We start from the raw sequence: 22,256 nt of genomic DNA, 5'->3' as shown, positions 1-22,256 counted from the left end.
AAATTGAGGCTATCAATGCAGTTAATGTAGTCAGCGCTGTTTGTATCGTTTTTCAAACTCTTTGGATGTATGTCACAGAGATTTGTTCATGAAAGACATTTTCACTGAGGACTCATTCTTTTCTAATGTTTTTAATCATTTAAGAAGATTGCTTTCAGATAAATTTTTTGTTTGTTTTTAGATGTCCACAAATGGAGACTGAGGTTCTTTACCTTTCAAAACGAAATACTGTAGAAGAGAAATAATTATATATATTTTGCAGGATTCAAGCATGTTCTTACTGTGTATGGTATTCTAATCAGCATTTTGGTAACCAGCAACATAGATGTCAAGTGCTGCTATTCTAGTAAATGTACGCTAATGGCAAATCATTGCTTTAAAAAAAAGAAATTGCCTCGTTTACTGTTTACTGTATTTCATTCGTGAACGCTGTTTGAGACGGTTGCGGGCGTGTGCACATTGTGTAGTACGTTTTGTTGGTTGACTGGGAATTTAGAGTGTTGGTGATAACTGAAATGATTTTTTTTTTCCACAAATTTGTGATAATATAGAAAAAAAATCGAATTGCAAACAAACAAGTTGTTACATGTCTGCTCCAAGGACATAGAACTTGGCCAAGGATTAATATAATTTGCAATATAGACTCGATGATATAACCGACTTAATGATGGGAAGGGGAAATGAGGCTGTTATTGCATTGTACGCATTTCACGTCTACTTCCTTTTTACTTCTTGTTTTCTCTTTTGAGGGTGATATTTGCCTTACTTTTTCACACAAATCCGGGATACATAACATTTTTATGTCGCCGACTAAGTGTGCGTTCCAAACAACGTTCATGTAAACAATCAACCATCATAAAAGAAACATTCAGTATAAGTCTTCTGCGGGAGAATAAATCAAAATAAAATGCAAACACCTCGCCTTAGAACATTACAAAAGTAAAAGTGATTTTGTGCCTATCCCTTGCAGGGCTCCGTTTCAGGGCCTGAGAATGCAAACTATATAGCATTATGAATTCCAAAGCATTCTCGGGGGAAGGAGTGAGTATGCAGGATGGGAGATTTGGTATCGTAATTTTTCCCAGTAACACGTGATTTGTTATCACGGTTTCCATGACAACCATTTCCGAACATAGTAAACAATTTATATATAACTCTTAGGTTTCATTGTTAAACATAGATTAGTTAGATTGATACATTTTTCACACAAACACAAAATGTTTCAACACTTTCGTATGTTTTACAATTATGAATATTTGAAATTTTCAGGGAGTGACCTAATGATGATCAGTTGCCATGGTAACAACACTACTGATTTTATTTTATTTTTTTTTTTTTTTGGGGGGGGGGAGAGAAGCACATTTCAGTCATATCAAGGTGCCACAAATGGTTTTGCAGTCAGCTATCCAACCTATCCATTGACTTCACCAATTAGGTAAGACAAATACCTACACGCACTATACCATGTACAATATATATGGGTTTACGCTATACATTCGATTTTTCATTCAAAATGCGCGTCCGGTAAAAATACATCGTCCCATTTAGGATAACATAAAACGAGTTAATCTTTCGCTTTATCTTGTAATTTCTTGGCTGCATAAGATATCAGAATATATATCATATTTCGGAAAAATAAAAACTTTTGAATAACTTGATTTAGGTAGTTTAAAGAAACTTTGAAATATTGGTAGATTTTACAAAGTACAATTTGGAGTAAATCAAGTTTTTATGTTTCATTGCGCCATATATGTGCGTGTAAAAATTCTACATTCAAATGCATATTAGTCAGGTTCTAAACTTGAAATGGAAGATAACACATTTCTAGTTTGAAAGGTACTTATCAACCATTACTTATTTCGGTAAAAAAATAAAAATCGTGATTTTTGACATTCTTTCAAATTTTGTGCTAAAAAAGGCATTTTTCGGCAAAAACGCGCTTGACATCCGGCCGTACGCTAAACTTGAGTATTTTTGCAAGACTTTCAGCTGGAAAACTTAGCATTAACAAATTTTGCCGTCCAAAGTAAAAAAAAAAATCGTCTTGGCTGGCCTACTACATGGAGAAGCTCTCTACGTCGCAAACTGTGCGGACGTGAAAATAGCCCAGTACGCGTAGTGAAAAACTCAGGCGACGCAAGCTTTCGAAAATAGATTGACTTTACGCGCGCTACTGCGCACGCTCAGAACATGTTTTTTTTTTTTTCCTTTGAACGTCTGCGCGTCTAAAATCTAAAGCTCCCTAATATATACCAAATGAATTCATAGATAACAGTAGGTTCTTTTCCTCAAAAAACACGACCGCATTAAAAACAGACTTTGTACGTTTAAACTGATCCCGAAACACATCTAATACAATATATGAGAGCTCAGTACCGCACACATCAACTTGCATTGAAAATGTAGAGATAATACGACATATGTATTTGTTCTTTCCTCCATCCCTTTTAACATGAAAATATAAAATCAGGCTTGCTTTTAGAAAAAACAAAAAACATTTCCAGAACATGGCTGCTATAAGAAACACGAATCAGACTCCGATTCCTAAAGAGACACTGCTAAGCACGACTCCTACAAGAAAACATAGAAAAAGACGTTTAGAGCAAAAACAATTTCGGCATAAAAACTGAAACAGTATCACATATTGACTCGCGTGAATATGGAGCTGCTGTTTAGGTGCTTAGAATATGGCAGAACATAAGGATGTAAATGCACGAGTACAAACTCACAGTGCGGTAAGCCGATCTTGGCCGTAGCTGCGTGTCTAGGACTGAAATAGTAACGAACGTAACCCCGAGCCACCGGTGTGAGGATTCACAGACAAAATACCCAGCTAGCGGCTGCAAATGAAGTGAACGATAGTCACAGTGCGATATGCCGGTCCGCGTAGTTGAGTGTCCAAAGACTGATATAGCGACGTTTTTTACACCGAGCGACCGGGCAAAAGGATCCAAAAACGAATGATACCCAGCTACAGTGGCTGCGGATGAAATAAACAGTGGTCACGATACGATTTACCGCTCCTTTCGCCGTAGCTGCGTCTCCGAAGACTGATGTAACGGCGTTCTTACCACCGAGCGACCGGGCACATTAACGATGCATAGACGAATGATACCCAGCTAGCGGTAGTAGTTCCTGTGGACATTACAACTACTCAGGGTGGGTATGAACCATGGCAGTGACAATACGGGTGAGGGGCGGAGGGGTGTCATCGCTGTGTGGGTAGGTCACTGTAGGGCTGTGTGCAAGATCAATATGCGGTGAACGGCCTTCGCTGACTCTGTACCCGGAGCTACTGGCCGAGGAGAAGCGCGTCAGAGCGATGGGGAGTGTCATCCCGAGTGTCTAGCGGGTGGCTGGTTGTATTGCCCGGGCCAGTAGCGGCTGCGTAAAAAGCGGCAGGAATGCCACGGCCATCCCGCCGTCTCCCAGCGGAAAAGTGATAGCGTATTCCCGCCTGAAAGGCTTGCTGTACCTCTTTCTTCCACTTTCTCTTCTCTTCTCGGTCTTTCTTCGTTAAGTCGTCTATTATGTAGAATTTCTCCTTCTCTAACTTACCTCTCTGTTGGGAAACGATGTACCGCTTGTCTTGAGAGCATCTTCACAAGAAGATGACGTGGGAGGTTCTTCAGCTGAGGTCCATCTCGGTGGGCACGCTCAATTTTCGGGTCGACCAGTCCAAAAAAAAAAAAAAAATCTTTGAGCAAATTTGTAGTTACTTGCATGGGGTTTTCATTCGGCAGCTGTGGTACTCCGACAATTCGAAATTTGTTGCGGCGGGAAAAACGTTCCAGTTTGTTCTCTGCGAATTCGAACACGCTGTTCAAAAGATTGCATGCGACCAGTGGCGTAACTACGGGGGGGCATGGGGGGGGGGCACATGCCCCCCCCCCCCCACCATGGGCGTAAATCCCGGGGGGGATGGGGGGGATATATCCCCCCCACTTTTGAAGGAGGGGGGGATGGCCTGTACAAATATCCCCCCCTGAAATTCTCCCAAGAAAAAGATGTAGGAACAAAAAAAAAAAACAAACAAACAAAAAGAAATGTGGTGATATTGATTTCAGCATGATGGATTATTGCATAGCCTATAATCTAGGCGGAGAATGCAGTTATTGTTTTTGTAATTTGCTGTTAAGCTAAACGTATGATGCAGCGAGATAATTGTCTTTGCCAAGCGATACATCTGATGCGGCGAGACTACGAACAGTGGACGCATCTACCGCGTCCGCTAGGCGCCACGATCGGTGGCAGTTTTTTGTTGTTTTTTTTTTCGTATAAGAAGACTGCCACCGATTAAAAAAAAATAATAAAACAACGACAAACAACTGGCTCATAGGCGGTGTATTCGCGCGCATCCACTGTTCGTAGTCTCGTCGCATCAGACCAGCTGCATCCCCACCTAGGTTATAGGCTACATCTGTAATGCATGAGCCATGACGTTCGCACGCCCGCCTCGTGACGAGAGCATATACTGCTGGACAGGGCTAGCAGCGCTCGTGTACTTCTCTCGCATACCAATGCATGCAGTGGCGTATCTGGGGGGAGGGGGGGCAAGGGGGGCACGTGCCCCGGGCGCCACTCCTTGGGGGCGCAAAAAAAAAAAAAAAAAAAAAACGAAGAAGAAGAAAAAAAAAATAACAGAAGAAGAAGAACAAACTCGCCCGGAAAGGGGGGGGGGGGGGAATGGTGGGGGGGGGGGGGGTGGACAGAAAACCAAATCAAAGAAGATAAAAACAAAACATGATGATGACGCGGACAAAATGACAATTTTCATTGCGTTCACACAAGAATTCCATGTTCTGTAAACTGAAATACAAAAATTTTCGGCTCGCTCGCTGCGCTCGCTCGCCAAAATTTATATAAAAAAAGAAGGTAAGAACAAAACGTGATGATGACGCGGACAAAATGACAATGTCTATTGTGTTCACACCTGTCATTTTATATTTAGCAGGCAAAATATGTCACGAAGAAGCGGCTGCAATTTCTTTCGTTCTGAAGCGATCGCCAATTGGTTTCGAACATAGGGGGGGGCGCAAAAAAACCCAAATTAAACAAGATAAGAACAAAACGTAATGATGACGCGGAAAATATACAAATTTCGGCTCACTCGCTCGTACTAACTTGGAATATTTTTTCCAAGTCCTCGGTTTGTTGGTATAAATCGTTATCTATAAGGCCGTCACTATATCTTGATTAAAATTGTAAGATGTAATAAGCAAAAAATGACAAGAGTTCCATGTTTTGTAAGATGAAATACGAAAATTTTCGGCTCGCTCGCTGCGCTCGCTCGCCAAAATTTATCAAAGAAAAAAAAAAAGAGATAAGAACAAAACGTGATGATAATGCGGAAATAGGCCTATACAAATTTCGGCTCACTCGCGCGTACTAATTTAGGGTATTTTTTAAAGTCCTCAGCTTGTTGGTATAAATCGTTATCTATAAGGCCGTCACTATATCTTGATTAGAATTGTAAGATTTAATAAGCAAAAAATGACAAGAATTCCATTTTTGTAAGCTGAAATACAAAAATTTTCGGCTCGCTCGCTGCGCTCGCTCGCCAAAATTTATCAAAATTCATTACATTTAAATCACCTTCAAAATGACCCCTTTTAAGTTCTTGAAAAAGCATATCATATGGACTTTCTTTAAAGTCCCTACCGGGATGGGTTTGGGGTTAAACACTTTTTCAGAAATTAAGGGCGCAATTTTCTCGCTTGCCCCGGGCGCCGTTTTCCCTAGATACGCCACTGAATGCATGTAAAGCAATATCGACCGTAATGCATGCTTCGGATGTCGTTGAACTACTATCGTAGCCACACTACAGGCAACCAGCTGCATTCAACCAGGGAGGTGCTCTTCCCACCTCCTTGATGCAACACAGTCTGTAGGGCCATGGACGTAGGCGTGAACGAGTGCACCATGCCGAGCGCGATACGACTCACGTCGAGCTCCGCATAAGATACCCAATTAAGATCTAGATAACAAACGAGTTCGTTAACATCCTTGTACGAGTTTCAGTCGTAGGAATTGCAACGCATTTACCCTCTCCATATTGGCTCATATTTGCTCAGTTAGTACACCTCGTTTGCCTCCAGAAAAAAACAAAAGGAACGGATGTCGATTCCCATATTTTGCCATAATTTATGCAAGTACCTCCTTTAATCTAATGAACATTGCTTTAGATTAATGGTTCAGACCTATTAACCAAACGGCAGTTTTTTGGACTGTAAAATGTCAAAATTTTCAAGCTCGCTCGCTTCGCACGCTCGCATTGAATCGTCATGCCATTCTCCTGATGTTGCTGCCGGGTAATTGCCAGCAGTTGCGCCCGGTGCGCCCCCCCCCCCCCTTATTTTTTCAAAGCGAAAAAAAATATAGCTACAAACGGCAGTTTGGGGACTGTAAGATGTCAAAATTTTCAAGCTCGCTCGCATCAGGGAGGTGGGAAGAGAAACACCTCCCTGCTCGCATTTAATCGTTAAGTCATTCTCCTGATGTTGCTACCAGTAATTGCCAGCAGTTGCGCCCGGTGCGCCCCCACCCCCTTAATTTCCTAAGCGAAAAAAGTACAGCTACAAACGGCAGTTTTTGGATTGTAAAATGTCAAAATTTTCAGGCTCACTCGCTTCGCTCGCTCGCACTTAATCGTCATGCCATTCTCCTGATGTTGCTGCCGGGTAATTACCAGCAGTTGCACTCGGTGCGCCCCCCCCCTTATTTTTCAAAGCGAAAAAGATATAGCTACAAAAGGCAGTTTTTGGACTGTGAAATGTCAAAATTTTCAAGCTCGCTCGCATTTAATCGTTAGGTCATTCTCCTGATGTTGCTGCAAGTAATTGTCAGCAGTTGCGCCCGGTGCGCCCCCACCCCCCCCCCCCCTTAATTTCCTTTAGGCGAAAAAATATAGCTACAAACTGCCGTTTTGGGACTGTACAATGTAAAAATTTTCAAGCTCGCTTGCTTCGCTCGCTCGCATTTAATCGCTATGCTATTCTCCTGATGTTGCTGCCGGGTAATTGCCAGGAGTTGCGCCCGGTGCCCCCCCCCCTTAATTTTCAAAGCGAAAAAATGTAGCTACAAACGGCAGTTTTGGGACTGTAAAGTGTCACAATTTTCAAGCTCGCTCGCTTCGCTCGCTCGCATTTAATCGTTATGTCATTCTCCTGATGTTGCTGCCAGTATTAAATTGCCAGCAAATGCGCCCGGTGCGCCCCCTTAATTTCCAAAGCGAAAAAAAAAAAAAAAAAAAATAGCTACAAACGGCCGCTTTTGGACTGTACAATGTCAAAATTCATGATCGCGTTCATGGTCTTCAGTGTAAGAATTACGACAAGAAGTTTCTCTAAATGATACCATTTTACAGGCAAAATTGTTCAATAATAATCTTCATAAAATGTACTGCTACCTTAAACATGTTGGACTGTTTCAAGTCGATAGAACACGCAAAAAAAAGAAAATGAATCAAATTGTATCATTTACAACATCATTATGCAAAAAGTTCTCACTGTGGGAGGGGGAAACCCCCCTCCCACACCCTCCCCCCTCCTCGCATCGCTCCTTCGCATCTTATCGCTCCCCCTAAGATCAAATCCTGGCTACGCCGGTGATAGGCCCCACTATTTAGGCCTTCACAGTGATGTCGCACAGGCGGAGCAAGAGCTGAAATACCACGATGTAGTCATTCAATTATCTATGAATATTTCTTTTTCTTACTTGTTTTTTATAGGAAAAAATCCAAAATTTCACCAAAAGTGTGCACCAGATCGCTGAATTTGAGGTCTGAAAATGCCAAATTTTCTTCGTGTGGGAGGGGGATACCCCCCTCCCACACCCTCCCCCCGCTAGGCCGCTCCGCTCCCTCACACAGATATTCAAACTCAAAGTCCTTCCCCTACCCCCATCATTAAAACGGAACGATGCCTCTGTGATGATTGCTTTACTGACTTAAATCAAGAAAATTGAAGAATACAATTTATTAATAGCTACAGGAAACTATCTACTACGTTATTCAAGAAATGGATATCCTTATTAGCATTTTATTGAATTTATTTGGGTATTATTCAGGGCTGCGCTACGTTTTTGAAAGGGGGGGGGGGGGGCAAAATCGCCTGTCAGTCAAGAAGAAAGAACATCAAAAGACAAGAGAAACAACAATAAAAAAGTCTTCATACTTTTAAGGTCTGACTGACAAGGAAAAACAAAAAAACATAAACAAGAACAAAAAGTCGTCATATTTTTGCTGCCACTTCCCTCCCACTTTGCATGGAAAAGAGTGGGACATTTGATCCCTGTAAAGTGTGTGTGTGTGTGGGGGGGGGGGGGGCAAGCTTCCCCCCCCCCCCCCCCCCAGGGCTGCGCCTGTCCGGTTATGGGCTTGTAATCGTGGTGATGGTGACTATCGCCAGTCAACCCCCCCACTCCTCAGTACGGATTTACGCCGTTGCCCCCCACCCCCCAATCCGCTGGTAAAAAAAAAAGAAAAAAGAAAGGGGAAAAAAGAAAAAAAAAACACTACCAAAATGGTAATTCAAGGGTTAGTACGCTGCTTTTGAAATCGACATGAAAGGTTGATCAAGAAAAAAGATATTTTTCTAAGATTTCTTTTAACCATAATTAAAGAGGTATATATAGTGAAACATTGTTCAAAAAGCCCGGAGACGACAAAAGATTGTGATTCAGCTTGATTTGTGGTTGGCATTTTGAATATAAGCAGGATGTGCGCAGTGTAGTCAGAACATCGGAACGGCAAAAAGAGTCGCTGCAATGTTGCGCAATGTGATGTAGGTTGTACACATTTGCTATCAAAGCTAGATCATTGATTTTGCAGTGTTGCTTTACATACTAGTCTATATCAAAATGCCTTGCATTGCCAATAATAAGACTTGACCTTGGCTACTTCCTAACTTTTCCATATATATGAAACACACACACTCACAAACACAAACAATTAGGGGATGCTCTATATAAAGTGCAGATTTTGGACATCCTTCTCCCGCTTGGTCACTTCGACGCCCCCTCGCTGGTCATACCTCCCCAATCATGAACATAAACCGACACCCTTGACTACCACTGGCGGATCCAGGGGGTGCACTGGGCGCCCCCTCCCTCCAAAGCGACAATGTAGCTACAAACGACAATTTTTGGACTGTAAAATGTCAACATTTTCAAGCTCGCTCGCTTCGCTCGCTCGCATTTAAGCGTTATATGCCATTCTCCTCATGTTACTGCCAGTAATTGCCAGCAGTTGCGCCCGGTGCGCCCCCCCCCCCCCTGAATTTCCAAAGCGAAAAAATGTAGCTACAAACGGCAGTTTTGGGACTGTAAAATGTCAAAATTTTCAAGCTCGCTCGCATTCAATCGTTATGCCATTCTCCTGATGTTGCTGTCAGTAATTGCCAGCAGTTGCGCTTGGTGCGCCCCCTCCCCATATTTCCAAAGCGAAAAAACAGAGCTACAAACGGCAATTTGGGGACTGTAAAATGTCAAAATTTTCAAGCTCGCTCGCTTCGGTCGCTCGCATTTAATCGTTATGCCATTCTCCTGATGGTGCTGTCAGTAATTGCCAGCAGTTGCGCCCGGTGCGCCCCCTCCCCTTAATTTCAAAGCGAAAAAATATAGCTACAAACGGCAGTTTTGGGACTGTAAAATGTCAAAATTTTCAAGCTCGCTCGCTTCGCTCGCTCGCATTTTAACCGTTGTGTGCCATTCTCCTGATGTTACTGCCAGTAATTGCCAGCAGTTGCGCCCGGTGCGCCCCCCCCCCCCTGAATTTCCAAAGCGAAAAAATATAGCTACAAACGGCAGTTTTGGGACTGTAAAATGTCAAAATTTTCAAGCTCGCTCGCATTTAATCGTTATGCCATTCTCCTGATGTTGCTGTCAGTAATTGCCAGCAGTTGCGCCTGGTGCACCCCCTCCCCTTAATTTCCAAAGCGAAAAAATATAGCTACAAACGGCAATTAAGGAAGGATTTTGGGGACTGTAAAATGTCAAAATTTTCAAGCTCGCTCGCTTCGCTCGCTCGCATTTAATCGTTATGCCATTCTCCTGATGTTGCTGTCAGTAATTGCCAGCAGTTGCGCCCGGTGCAACTACCTTAATTTCCAAAGAAAAAAGAAAAAAAAAATATATATATATAATATAGCTACAAACGGCAGTTTGGGGACTGTAAAATGTCCAAATTTTCAAGCTCGCTCGCTCCGCTCGCTCGCTTTTAATTGTACCGTTATGCAATTCTGATGTTGCTGCCATGAGGTGCCCCCCCCCCCAAATGTCTTGACCCACGGTACGCCACTGCATGCGACTGTCCAAATTGCTCACTTTTCTTCTCCAGTGGCTCAACTTTCTGTTCTAATACAGTAGTGCGTCTACTCTGAAATTCTAGAGCCTCCTCAAAACCCGTAAGCATTTCACGAATATCTGAAATGCCCTTCCTGACAAAACTTTCGAACTCCGAGGCTGCTTGCTCAGTCTGGGTCTCCATAAACCTTAACTTGTGGGACGCTGGCCGGGTCTCTTGTGTCATGTTCCCGCTTCTCAGCTCATACGGCATTGTTCAAAATTGTCCAATCTACAGCGTGCTACAGCGTGCTCTCGGAAAAAAAAAACACGTCTGTTCTACTCGAGCGCAATGCGAAGAAATTAATAAATGTTAATGAGTTCAATGAACAGCATAATCAATGAGGTAAAAAATGAATTAAAATCCGCTGCACCTCGTTTAATGAATTTCATTCGTGCAACAGAAGAAATATTTCATCACAGTGAAATGTTTATTTTTTTTATTTTTTTATTTTTTTTTTATTGAGATGTGGAAATAAAAAAAAAATTATAATTTCACTGTGATGAAATATTTCTTCTGTTGCACGAATGAAATTCATTATTCTTCATCATAATATATCATAACTCCTAAAAATAGTTCTTCGTCATGTGATGTTTGATGATTATAGAAACAAGAGAGAATGTCTTGAGGTCTGAGATCATGAGAGTGCTGAGGACTAGACGCTAGCACGCACGCTGTCCGTCAATATATGCGTGATCGCATGCAGACTGCAAACGCAAGCGTTTTATGTAGTCGTGTGGTTGGCTCTCGGCGTGCGTGCAATGGAACATTAAATCCCATAGATCCAAGATTGCACGATAAGCGGGGTTCCCACTATCGTACGATCTGGCATTCGTAACTGATAGTGGAAATTTCGATGAACTCGTCTAAAATTTCACGTTTGGATACGAGGTTATGCGAGGCAATACAGTGTACGTCTTGGTTCGCTTGAATACGAATGGTCGCGATTGGTCTATTTCAAGCAATACGATCTGTCACGACTAGTCTGCCGTTTACATACGATCCGATAGGATTGTCCTGATTGAGTCCATGATTGGTTCCGATCTACCACAATCATTACAATCGGGATCCCCGATTTGGTGGGTGCAGCTACAACTGTACGTTCTGATACGTTCCAATATGAATTCCTCGAACCAATGCGGGCTGCTGAGATAGACACGATATCTTCCACGATCGGGATCAAAAGCGACCCCCATTTAAGGTGCGATTGGACCCGTATGGGAATAGATAGTCCGACTAACAATGGATTTCATTGTTTCCTTAACTTCTGCAGAGTGATTAGGCTTACTATCCACAACCACCTATGATGGCAAGGGTTGACAGATTGAGGATGTTGACAACGTGACCTTTGCAGTATTGTGAATAACGATTACATTGTCATCAAAGAGAAAGCATCACATGGGCCAGACACAACCTAAGATAGTCCATCCTCTAATTTAACCTAAAGAAATTAATAGATTATTGAATTTACATGCTCACAAAAAAAAAGAAAATAAAAAAGATCAAGACAAAATAAATATTTTCACCTTCCTTTGAAACACGTGAAGAAAATATGAAATTGAAGCTAAAAAAAAAATAGGATGGGATCTTTTTGAATGCTAACATAATAAATTATATGTGCTATATGCGCTCAATTTCAGAAAGTTGGCCAAACTGAAAACATGGCTTGTGTGTTTGATTACATATTCGCATAATCATAATGCTTTTATTTCAAAATATCATTATCTCATGGGGTATTGAAAGTTTGGTTGGCTGGGCTTGATTCATTGTTTTATTTCACAGTGTTTAACAAAACCGACATACACACACAACAGACAGGTAGCTTCCTTAAAATAATGTCAATTTGTAACCAAAAAGGTCTCAAGCAAAAGTATTTCGCAGGGGTATTGCTACACTTCTCGACTAACTTTTTTAATGAAAAATAATGACAGTGATATTTATGTTGTTGTTTTAGAGAAAGAAGAGAAATAAAAACAATGATCTTTATAGTCATGCACGAGTGACCTTACATCCACGACAATGGTCACTCTTCAAAAGTCACAAAAGTTAATTTGTGGGGTATGTGAAACATTCTGCTTCTGGTTGATGTTTCAGTGGTGTTGTTATGTTATAGTTCATTGTGCTACCCTTCCCTTATTCAACCTCGCGGAATACAAAATATATACGATTTGAGAGTAAAATAAGGACAAATATAAAAAAAAAATAAGCAGAAGGAAAGTGAAAACGTCTATCCCGATCAACACGCTTACGGAGCACAATCAGATAAGATTTGCATGCGTTTTGATACGATCCAAGACAATCTGATGCGATGATCAAGATTAAAAATTAATCGTGTTAATTTTTAAATCGTCCAAAATTTTCTACGATTAATGCGCTTGCCACGATTGACCTCGAGATCTGCTACAATCTGATACGATCAAATAAGATTACCACGATTGCTTCACGATTAAGACCACGATTTCAATCGTGGCGCCAATCTTGATAGTGGGAACCCCGCTTAAGGGGAGGCACGACTGCGCGAATAATGACTTAATACATGTAGTTAAATGGGACAATTAATCGATATCAAACAACCAATCAAAATGGCAAGGATCTATTTAGATCTTACATATAATGTGTATAATAAAGGTAATATCCTATAAAAATAAAATTTATATTCGTTTGACAGGCGAAAAGACTTCAGAGAAGACCTCTAACAAATCGAATCAAGATCCTCATGAGACAGCAGCAGACAAAACACCACAGAAGCGTAGTTCGTCTGACGGTCGTACTCAAGGGAAGAATAAAAATGACCAGCAGAGTGTGAACCCGTCGCAAGGTGTGGAGAACATCAACCCTACTGCACCCTCCGATACCAAAGACGGCAACGAATCTTCGAAATCACCTACGAAAAATGTCGATCGAACTGAACCTGCTGAGACGCCGTCCAAGGAGTCTAACTTCCATCCGCAGAGTACATTACAGTCTACTCGCACTGAGGTCATCGGATACTCGGGCGGGACTATCGAGCTTGAAGGTTTGGACGTCGTCCTTGAGATTCCGGAGGGAGCACTGCCGCGCCAGAAAACGGAGAAAATTACGGTGTCTTTGGTCTTTGGAGACGATGAGGTTCTGCCGCTGGGAGAGGATGAACTTGACGCTGGACCGCTCGTGGAGTGTCTACCGTCAGGTCTGGAGTTTCAGAAGCAGGTGACACTGACTATCCCACATTGCGCTATCATCAGCGACATTGGGAAAGCGCAAGGTCATCTCTACGTTTGTGAAGATGAAAAGCAGTCAAAAGGTACTGTATCTGTCGCTTAATTCAGACGTTCCGTCATATATACAATGTGGTAGCCTGATATAGCCTAAAACTAAGCAATATAGGTCTGCTCTTTTAATTCTGGAATTTTTTCGTCTGTTAAAGTTATTATGATGTCCGTATATTATAATTTGATATGGCAATTACCTACTAAAAACGTGCAAAAGGTTGTGTTCCTTTCTTTGCTTTTTTGTTTTATTTTATTTATTTACTTTCTCTTTTTTATCCAAAAGTAAAAAAAAAACCAACACATTCTTTAGTCTTAAATGGAAATCTTATACATTGTAAGCGAAAACCACGTGCCGATCCCCGGCAGCAATAAAACCGCAAATATTGACACAGTAATGATTGGAGAAAATGTTTCTCTCCGTCACAAACCCGTTGCCAAAAACTGATGACGAATCATAAAATGATCAGCCATAATAATCAGCAGTTCCTCGATGATAGAATGACACCATGTACCAGCGATTGATCGCCGATTGGTTTACGACGTTCGGTAACCATCGAGAGAACAGTTCTCTACAGTTTTCGCTACAACAAAAGGATCCGAAAGTCGGGGGAGGACATTTTCTGAAAATGGCATGACATTATTCCCTAACTCTTCTACTTTAATTTACTATATAGCACAACTTATGAAAGTACTCGGTCGCGGAGATATCGATGATTGTATTAATGCATGTCAAGTGGTTAAGGAAATCAGAGTCTCGAGAAAAACGCCTTCAAATCTCCTTCCGACGCTATCATGATCAAGGGGAGGCGAGACAGTTTTCACCGCTTGACAATAGAAGGCATGCTCCTAGCGACCTCCACGATGTTCATTCAAGCTTAGCGCCAGCGGTCTACGCACGACCAATCAGTAATCAGGATGCCACTCACTGACCAATAAGATCACCCCCTCGTTGCTAGGGGCGGACTCTAGCTGCGGCGCTAAATCCAAATCTTCGGACACGTTTTCTGTTCCGTTGAAAGTCGGAAAATCATGGCCCAGAAAAACAACGATTTCTTGCATTTTCTTTGATCATTTAGCTTTGAAATTTTGGCTGATGATAGACAAAACATTAGACTACAAAATTGTGCCAAAAACAGAATTCCGCTTGTTGTGACCAATTTTGATGATGCAAATTCAACCTCGATTTTCTCGGCTCAGCCGGCAGCGACTTAGGATCCTTTTGTTGTATCGGGTCACCATGATAGACAAATAATGCAATTCAGTATCAGTTTTCTTCAAGTTGTTCATGAGGAAAAGAGTACGCTTGATTCTTCCATTCCTAAACACAACTCCAGGTCCTGGAATTTGTCTTGGACAAGAGGGAGCAGATGAAGCAACAGCATTAACTCTTTCGTCATTTCAAATCTTCCTAATAGATGTGTCTTAAATTCTTTCTTTGGTTTTTGGTGAACAATGTATAGAAATTATATGGCATTTGTTTGCAGTAAGATGACTGCAAGAAACACTTAAGAAACGTACAAATTGCATATGTTTGTTGTTGTTCTTAGAATGAAACTTCTCTTTATCAAAGTGGAAGGTGTAGATAATTATGATAAGAAATTAACACTCTCCTGTCTTTGATTTGTAGAATTCAGCAAAAAGCCGTGTGCTGCCAACGGATTGCCACGATGTGTCGTACGCGACAATGTCTTCGTTCTCCATCTTGGTCACTTCACACGGTACAAGGTCACTGTAACCGGTGAGGGCGTGGAAGGGAAGGAAATCGGCATTACATCATACCTACCACAATCAAGACCAGTCGCTAACAGCCCCGACGCGAAGATTACGTCGTATCTCTATAACAACTTGCGCTGTGTTGCACTGGTACTGTCATTTACAAACTCTGTGCATTATGAAGCAAAACATTCTAATCGCAAATAATTCTTGTGATTTTTTTTTCGTATGTCCGGTTCTTTTTGATTGTCTGTCTGTTTGCCCTAATATTTGCTTGTGTTATAAATTTTATAGTGGTGTGTGTATATGTGTGTGTATGTGTGTGTGTGAGTGTGTGTGTGTGTGTGTGTGTGACTTAAACTCTATTAATGTGTCAGGATATAACTCTCTTTCTCATATTACTTTTTTTTTCCTTTGGGCATGAATTATCGTTTGTAACATGAAGTATTTCCTTCGTGTCCCATACATGGGTAGAAACGTTTCTACTGACACAAAATACAGGCAGTTGTTTGATACTGAAATTATGTTGTTGTGGTTTTTTTTTTTTTTTTTTTTGTAGGAAATAGAAAATGACGAGAGCACACTCGGAAACACAAGAGCCCATACAAAACGGGACTACTGGTTGCAAAAGCAAAACCTTGACATGAAAGTTGAGTGGAGCGGAGCGGAAGACAAAGTAAGGGGAATCATGTTTTTTTTTTCTCTTTCTTTTTTCCATTTTCATGAACACTTGCAACGTAGGGACATCAACATTTTACCCGATTTTAATTTTTATGACTGCGCCATGAAGTGTCGCCGGAGGCATTATGTTTTTGGGTTGCTGTCCGTCAGTCTGTCCGTCCTTCTGTCCATAATCAATTTTGTGGACAGCACAACTAAAAAAAACGTCTGAGGTGTCCTAATGAAACTTGATGTGTGAGTGGGCGAAGCCGTGGCTATCAATTTTTCGGTGCATATGCTGCAGGTCAAAGGACAAAAGGTCAAAGTCAAATGCTCAAAATTTCCACTAGTTTTTCGCATATCTGTGCAATACCTGAAAGTATTTTCTTGAAACTTAGTGTATACATGAACAATAAAGATTCTCCGGTGAGAGGTTGGGGTCATGAGGTCAAAGTTCAAAAGTCAAGTGAAAATATCACAATTTCACTTTCTTTCACCATATCTTGCAAATGGTTGAAGGTGTCTTCATGGAACGTAGTACATGTACATAACTATGCATTTACTGACTGGCAGTGATTATCTAGGGAATTTTGGGGTCATGGGACAAAGGTCAACTTCAACTCCTCAAAATTTCACTTTTCCCCTCATATTTATGCAATTCATACAGATTTTTTTCTTGAAATCTAATATATACATTTAATACCCGCTAAAGATTTTCTGGGAAGATTAGTGCCCAAAGGTCAAAAGTAATGTGAAAGGGCTAAATTTCGCTTCTTCCTCCATTATCTCAAAAGTGACTCAATGTATTATGAAACTTAGTACATAGGGCCTATTTATGCATGTTCTACCTTGACAGTGATTCTCTTGAGAATAGAGTCATAGGGTCAAAGGTCAAGGGTCAAAGGCTGGATTAAAATGCTAAAATCAAGCATTCAAAACTGAACTCACACTTGTTATCCATACCTTAAAAATTACTCAATGCGTTAACATATACAGCAGTCAAAAGCATTCAAAACTGAACTTATACTTCTTATCCATACCTTGAAAATTACTCAATGCGTTAACATATACAGCAGTCAAAAGTCAAGTAGAAACCCTCAAACTCCCAAATACCAGCACTCTTAGACAATAGATATAGCCATTCATTTAATTAAATCTAGTTTAAAGAAAATGAACATTCAACATGTTTATTAGTGGAGAAATGAGCAAAGAAAATGGGATTCCATCGGGATTCGAACCCGAGACCTACGGATTGCTAGCTTGATGCTTTACCGACTGAGCTTTAGACCCCGTTTACGGTGAAGGGCTCGGCCCGGGCTTTTAATTCAATCCTTTTTTCTTTTCTTTTTTTGATATTTTTTCGTAGTGGTGCCCTTCTTGTAAACAAACGACTATTACTGGGAGTGCGCCGGTCGCAGTTTGGTACCGTATTTGGCCCAGTTTTCGTTAACAATGAGAAAAAGCCGGGCCGAGCCCGTGCCGAGCCGCGACCGAGACTACCTCCAGAGCTTGGCCAAATGCGCGGCCGATTTTGGTACCGCATTTGGCCTTTTGCTTGTTTGCAGTGAAATGAAGGCCGGGTGCGGCCGAACCCGGCCCTTTCGCTCACCAGTGTTTGTCCGAGAAACCCTAAATTCTCAATGCTTGGATGGTCAGAAGCCATAGCAGTTTGTTAGTGCGTGACACACATGTACACACTTAAAGGGTGTGTACAATTCTGGTCGAGGTGAGGATTTAGCCTTTAACTTTTTGCGAGATATTCAGAAACCACTCTATGAGATGTCACAGAGCATGCAATTCTAAGGGGTATCAAAAGTTTATTTGATGAAAATCGGTTTTAAAGTGGCCGAGATATCCAAAAACAAGGTGAAACAAAGAGATCTTAAAGGACAAGTTCACCTCCATAAACATAAGGATTGAGAGAATGCAACAATATTAGTAGAACACATCAGTGAAAGTTTGAGGAAAATTGGACAATCGATGCAAAAGTTATGAATTTTTAAAATTTTTGTGTTGGAACCGCTGGATGAGGAGACTACTACAGCTTGTGAGTCATATGCGTACAACAGTATAAAGAAAATGTAAAGAAAATTCAACATATTTTCACTTTTTTCGCATAATAAAAGAGCACTTGACTTGCCTCTTTCTAAAGGCAGGGGGAATAATATTACCCATAACATTTGTCGATAACGAGTCGGGGGAATGTGTACTTTTTTCAAAAGATGAAATTTTGTGAAATTCTCTTTATATTTTCCGTATTTTGTTGTACGCATGTGACATCTAAGTTATTCACACATTGCAGTAGTCTTCTCATCCAGCGGTTACTGCACAAAAACTTCAAAAATGCATAACTTTTGAACGGATTGTCCGATTTTCCTCAAACTTTCAATGATTTGTTCTACTAATATTGCTACATTCTCTCAATCCTTATGTTTATGAAGGTGAACTTGTCCTTTAATAAAGTTGGGGCATGTAGTATTTTATTATTTTCACTTTTTTGGATATCTCAGCCATTTGAAAACCAATTTTCATCAAATAAACGTTGAATCCTTCTTAAAATTACATGCCCTTTCATATTTCATAAGAGGTTTTTCATTATCTCACTTAGGAATGTTAAAACCATGAATCCCCACTTCAACCAGTACTGTACATCCCCTTTAAACTTGACATCAAACCCGAAGGATAATACAACTTGGGGATAAATGCGAGGGATTACCGAAGTGATGCAGGTTTTTGAGTAAGTAACAAACGTATACATAAGAAAGCTGACTAAAAATAGATATAATTCATTAGTGGAAAAATGAGCAAAGAAAATGGGATTCCGTCGGGATTCGAAGCCGAGACCTCCGGATCGCTAGCCCGGTGCTCTATCTGGGACGAACACTGAACTAGGGTTTTCTGTAGCTCAGTCGGTATAGCACCGGGCTAGAAATCCGTAGGTCTCGGGTTCGAATCCTGATGAAATCCCGTTTTTTGTGCTCATTTTTTTCCACTAATATATCATATTCATTTCTGGTCAGTTTTCTTCTGTTTGCGTTTGTTACTTTCAACACATTTGTGACAAACCTGTCATTTTAATATTTTGCCAGTTATGTGAATCTGTCATCACACATTGTCAAGACATTGTACTATAGACCTATAGGAAAACCATGCATTATGGCGGAGGCATACCAGTCGCCGTAGTGACATTTCTAGTTAATTAAATGACTTTATCCTGTTTTGCGCTTCTTAGTGTTTATTTCTATTCGAGACCTCCTCCCTATCTCTTTTTCTCTCTTTATGTATATATTGAGTGTGTCACAGTTGGGATGAAGGTTGAAAGTGTATGGTTGGGGAAAATGCTGACTATATGTGAAATGGATTTTCTGTGTACTTTTAGGATTAATTAACTGAAACATCTGATCAACAGCTAATGATGCTTAAAAGAATGTAAGTTCCGTTTTGTTTCATTTCAACACTTGTATTCTATTTTGTACAATAAAAGTTTCAATCAGGTGTATTCTTCAGCATGTCCATGCACAGATTAAAAAAAATGCAATTATATGATTTTGCAAAGTGATATAAAATTAACATACAAAATGATATGAAAGAAAATAAAACAGAATGAGTACCTACAACGGCGACATAAAACTATGACTAATGAATAACATGAATTAAATAAAATAACTCCAAGCTGTAGTTACAACATAAATATAGATTGTGTATATATATATATATATATATATATATATATGATTGTATTACATTTGCATCAAATTTACTCAACGTGCAAAAAGAAAACTAAGTGTATGTAATAATGTTTTGGGTGTTTCTCCATTCTTATCCTGTAGACAATTTCCATCGGCACACTGATGCGAAGGTCCAAATATCCGTGTGATTTCATCCTATATGACGTCATTAAACAACAACATTTTCAAATGAAGGCTGGTCAGCAAAACAGTGAGGAGAAAGTTGAGGTTATACTCGATCCTGGTTACGTATGGGTGAGAGTTTGTTTTGTAAACTTAACTATCTTACGGATGATTTTAGTTTACATGTTTTTTTCCAGACTGGTAAAAGTTATACAAGATGTATATGAAATACTCACGATAAATTGTAACAAACTTGACATTTATAATGATAATAATAAAGTCTTGTTTACCCAGGGTAGCCTCTTCAGTGTTGTCACTGCTCTACCAGAAGGCCCTGCTATCATTATTACCCTAGCATTGCCAGGTACCCATTTATACATCTGGGTCGAGAGGGACATAGTGGGTGAAAACATCTTGTCCAAGGACGTAGGCACTGGGCGGGATGTGAGCTCGGGTCTTCCGATCAGGAGTCGGGAGTCTTATCCTCTATGCCACAGCGTCCCCCCCCCCCCACATTTACGATTTCAACCTTACTAACTGCAGGATAATTGTTGACTACACGTTTGTATGTAACACATGCTGAGACATATGCGATATGAATGGTACCAACAATGACAAACCGATAGTATAGGTACCATGTATATATATGCAAGTTGACTGGAGAACGCGAAATGCATGTCGAACACTATAAACTATTTATAAACTTGCTCAGGACAAATGAAGTGTGCATGGAAAAATGTGCTAAACTTAAGGTTAACAAAGATATGAAATGGTTGAAGTGTGCACGAACAGTCGGCAGGTATTCTCTCTTTTTTTTTTCACTCCGATTTATTTTCACAGCTCAACATGGAGAAACGAGATTCAGGTATGTATTGCGGTGTTATACATGTATACTCATTATTTTGAAAGACACACTGTATCTATGGATGTTGACATCTTTATTTTGTTAAAATCACATGGAATACTTTTTTTTCTGTCTTCAATTTGTTTTTTTGTTCCGTGTAGATCGATATTTTTTTTTTTGAGTGAGGACAAAATCATCACTTGCTGTCAAGCAAAATTTTTCTTACGAGTTAAGTGCAGTTCCACTTCAAGCGAACCTGCTGACAGAGTGAACTATGTGGTTAAACAATGCCAGACTGAAGAAGAGTTGTCGATGTCACAAGTGAAATGCCAAATTTCTTTTTGATCATAGTTTTTAATGGTCCCGCGATATTTCCAAACATTTGTTGATTCTTTGATTTACAGAGTGGAATTAACCCAGTGTTCATGTTTTTACAACCAGTATATCATAACATCATTGAGACCTGTAGCCGGTAGGAATTGTTAAGAGCAATCATTCCTATTGCATTTTGTGTGTGATATTGTCGATACTTATCTCTTACCTTTTCTCTCTCACAGTTCTTACTGAAAGTTGCCACGAGTCAGCTTTAAGTAGTGTTTGGTGTTTGCTAATGACAAGTAAAATCTTTAATAACGTCAGCCATCACCTTTTATTTTTCTAATCATAATATTTATGTGAATGAGACATTCACATGTAGCCATAGTAGATGAAACGTGGTATTTTAGAGTGTCTAGAGTATTTTACCAGGAAATTGCTATTGCTTTTGAAATAATTACAAACCCCAACATAGGTTTATTTCTTTCCACAGCAGAAAAAGGTTTTCAACAAACCCATTGTCAGAAAGCGCCACCACGGGAACACAATAACCAAGTCGTTGGTTTCAATCTCCGCAAGAGGCTCAACGAGCTTTTGGCCCAGGAGCTTACGGCGTGTTCTGATTGGCGAAATTTAGCAGCCTATCTGGGAATGGACCACAAAATTACATGCCTCTCTAGCAGTTCAGAACGCGTCATCCAACTGATTGACGCTGCCGAGAAAGAAGGGAAGCTGACATCACTGGCACAATTGAAAGACATTTTGAATCGGATGGAAAGAAAAGACTGTGTTGACCTATTAGAGCAAAAATAGTATTGTCCTGATTAATCCCAGCCTTATTTGATGGGCTTCTTAGCTCGTGCGCGGCAGACAGTGACTTGTAAATCATAACGCCTCAACCACAGTTTTACTGTAAGGTGTGACTTTAATGAGCAGCGTCAAGGACATTTTATATAGGCACTTAATAGTGTTAATATTCCATTGTGAAGAGAATAACTGTATTAACAAGTCTAATCATTTAACCCCTACCTCACAGAAACCGAATGGCAGTGATTCTAGTCTACGATGCATGATATTTCCAAGTCAATAGGTACATTTCATTTTAAACTTCTTGTTAATGTCGACTTGTTATTTTTTCTTTCTTGTTTTCTTTTTTTCAAGTCCAGCGGTTGTTTGAAATTCTTACTGTAGTAAATAACATGACACTGTATTATGGACGACTGACATGCTTATACAGTATGTCCCAAAGAAAATTACAACGGGGCCCTCCGCAATGATAT

General features: G+C 40.4%; 1 protein-coding gene across 1 annotated transcript in view; it reads left to right on the top strand.

The window, feature by feature from the left end:
* The window catches only part of LOC140238540 (uncharacterized), a 73,943-nt gene extending 52,154 nt beyond the window's left edge, over nt 1–21,789 (top strand). The window contains exons 24-29 of the mRNA XM_072318443.1: nt 13,011–13,625; nt 15,221–15,456; nt 15,866–15,982; nt 19,797–19,949; nt 20,658–20,682; nt 21,473–21,789. Coding sequence (XP_072174544.1) covers nt 13,011–13,625; nt 15,221–15,456; nt 15,866–15,982; nt 19,797–19,949; nt 20,658–20,682; nt 21,473–21,789 — 1,463 coding nt within the window. The remainder of the gene's footprint in view (nt 1–13,010; nt 13,626–15,220; nt 15,457–15,865; nt 15,983–19,796; nt 19,950–20,657; nt 20,683–21,472) is intronic.
* Nucleotides 21,790–22,256: the final 467 nt, after the last annotated feature.

Source organism: Diadema setosum, chromosome 15 (genome assembly GCF_964275005.1).
Source record: "Diadema setosum chromosome 15, eeDiaSeto1, whole genome shotgun sequence".
In the NCBI taxonomy this organism is placed as follows: Eukaryota; Metazoa; Echinodermata; class Echinoidea; order Diadematoida; family Diadematidae; genus Diadema; species Diadema setosum.
The sequence above is the reverse complement of the archived record's forward strand: the minus strand, read 5'-3'. Positions and strand labels throughout refer to the sequence as shown.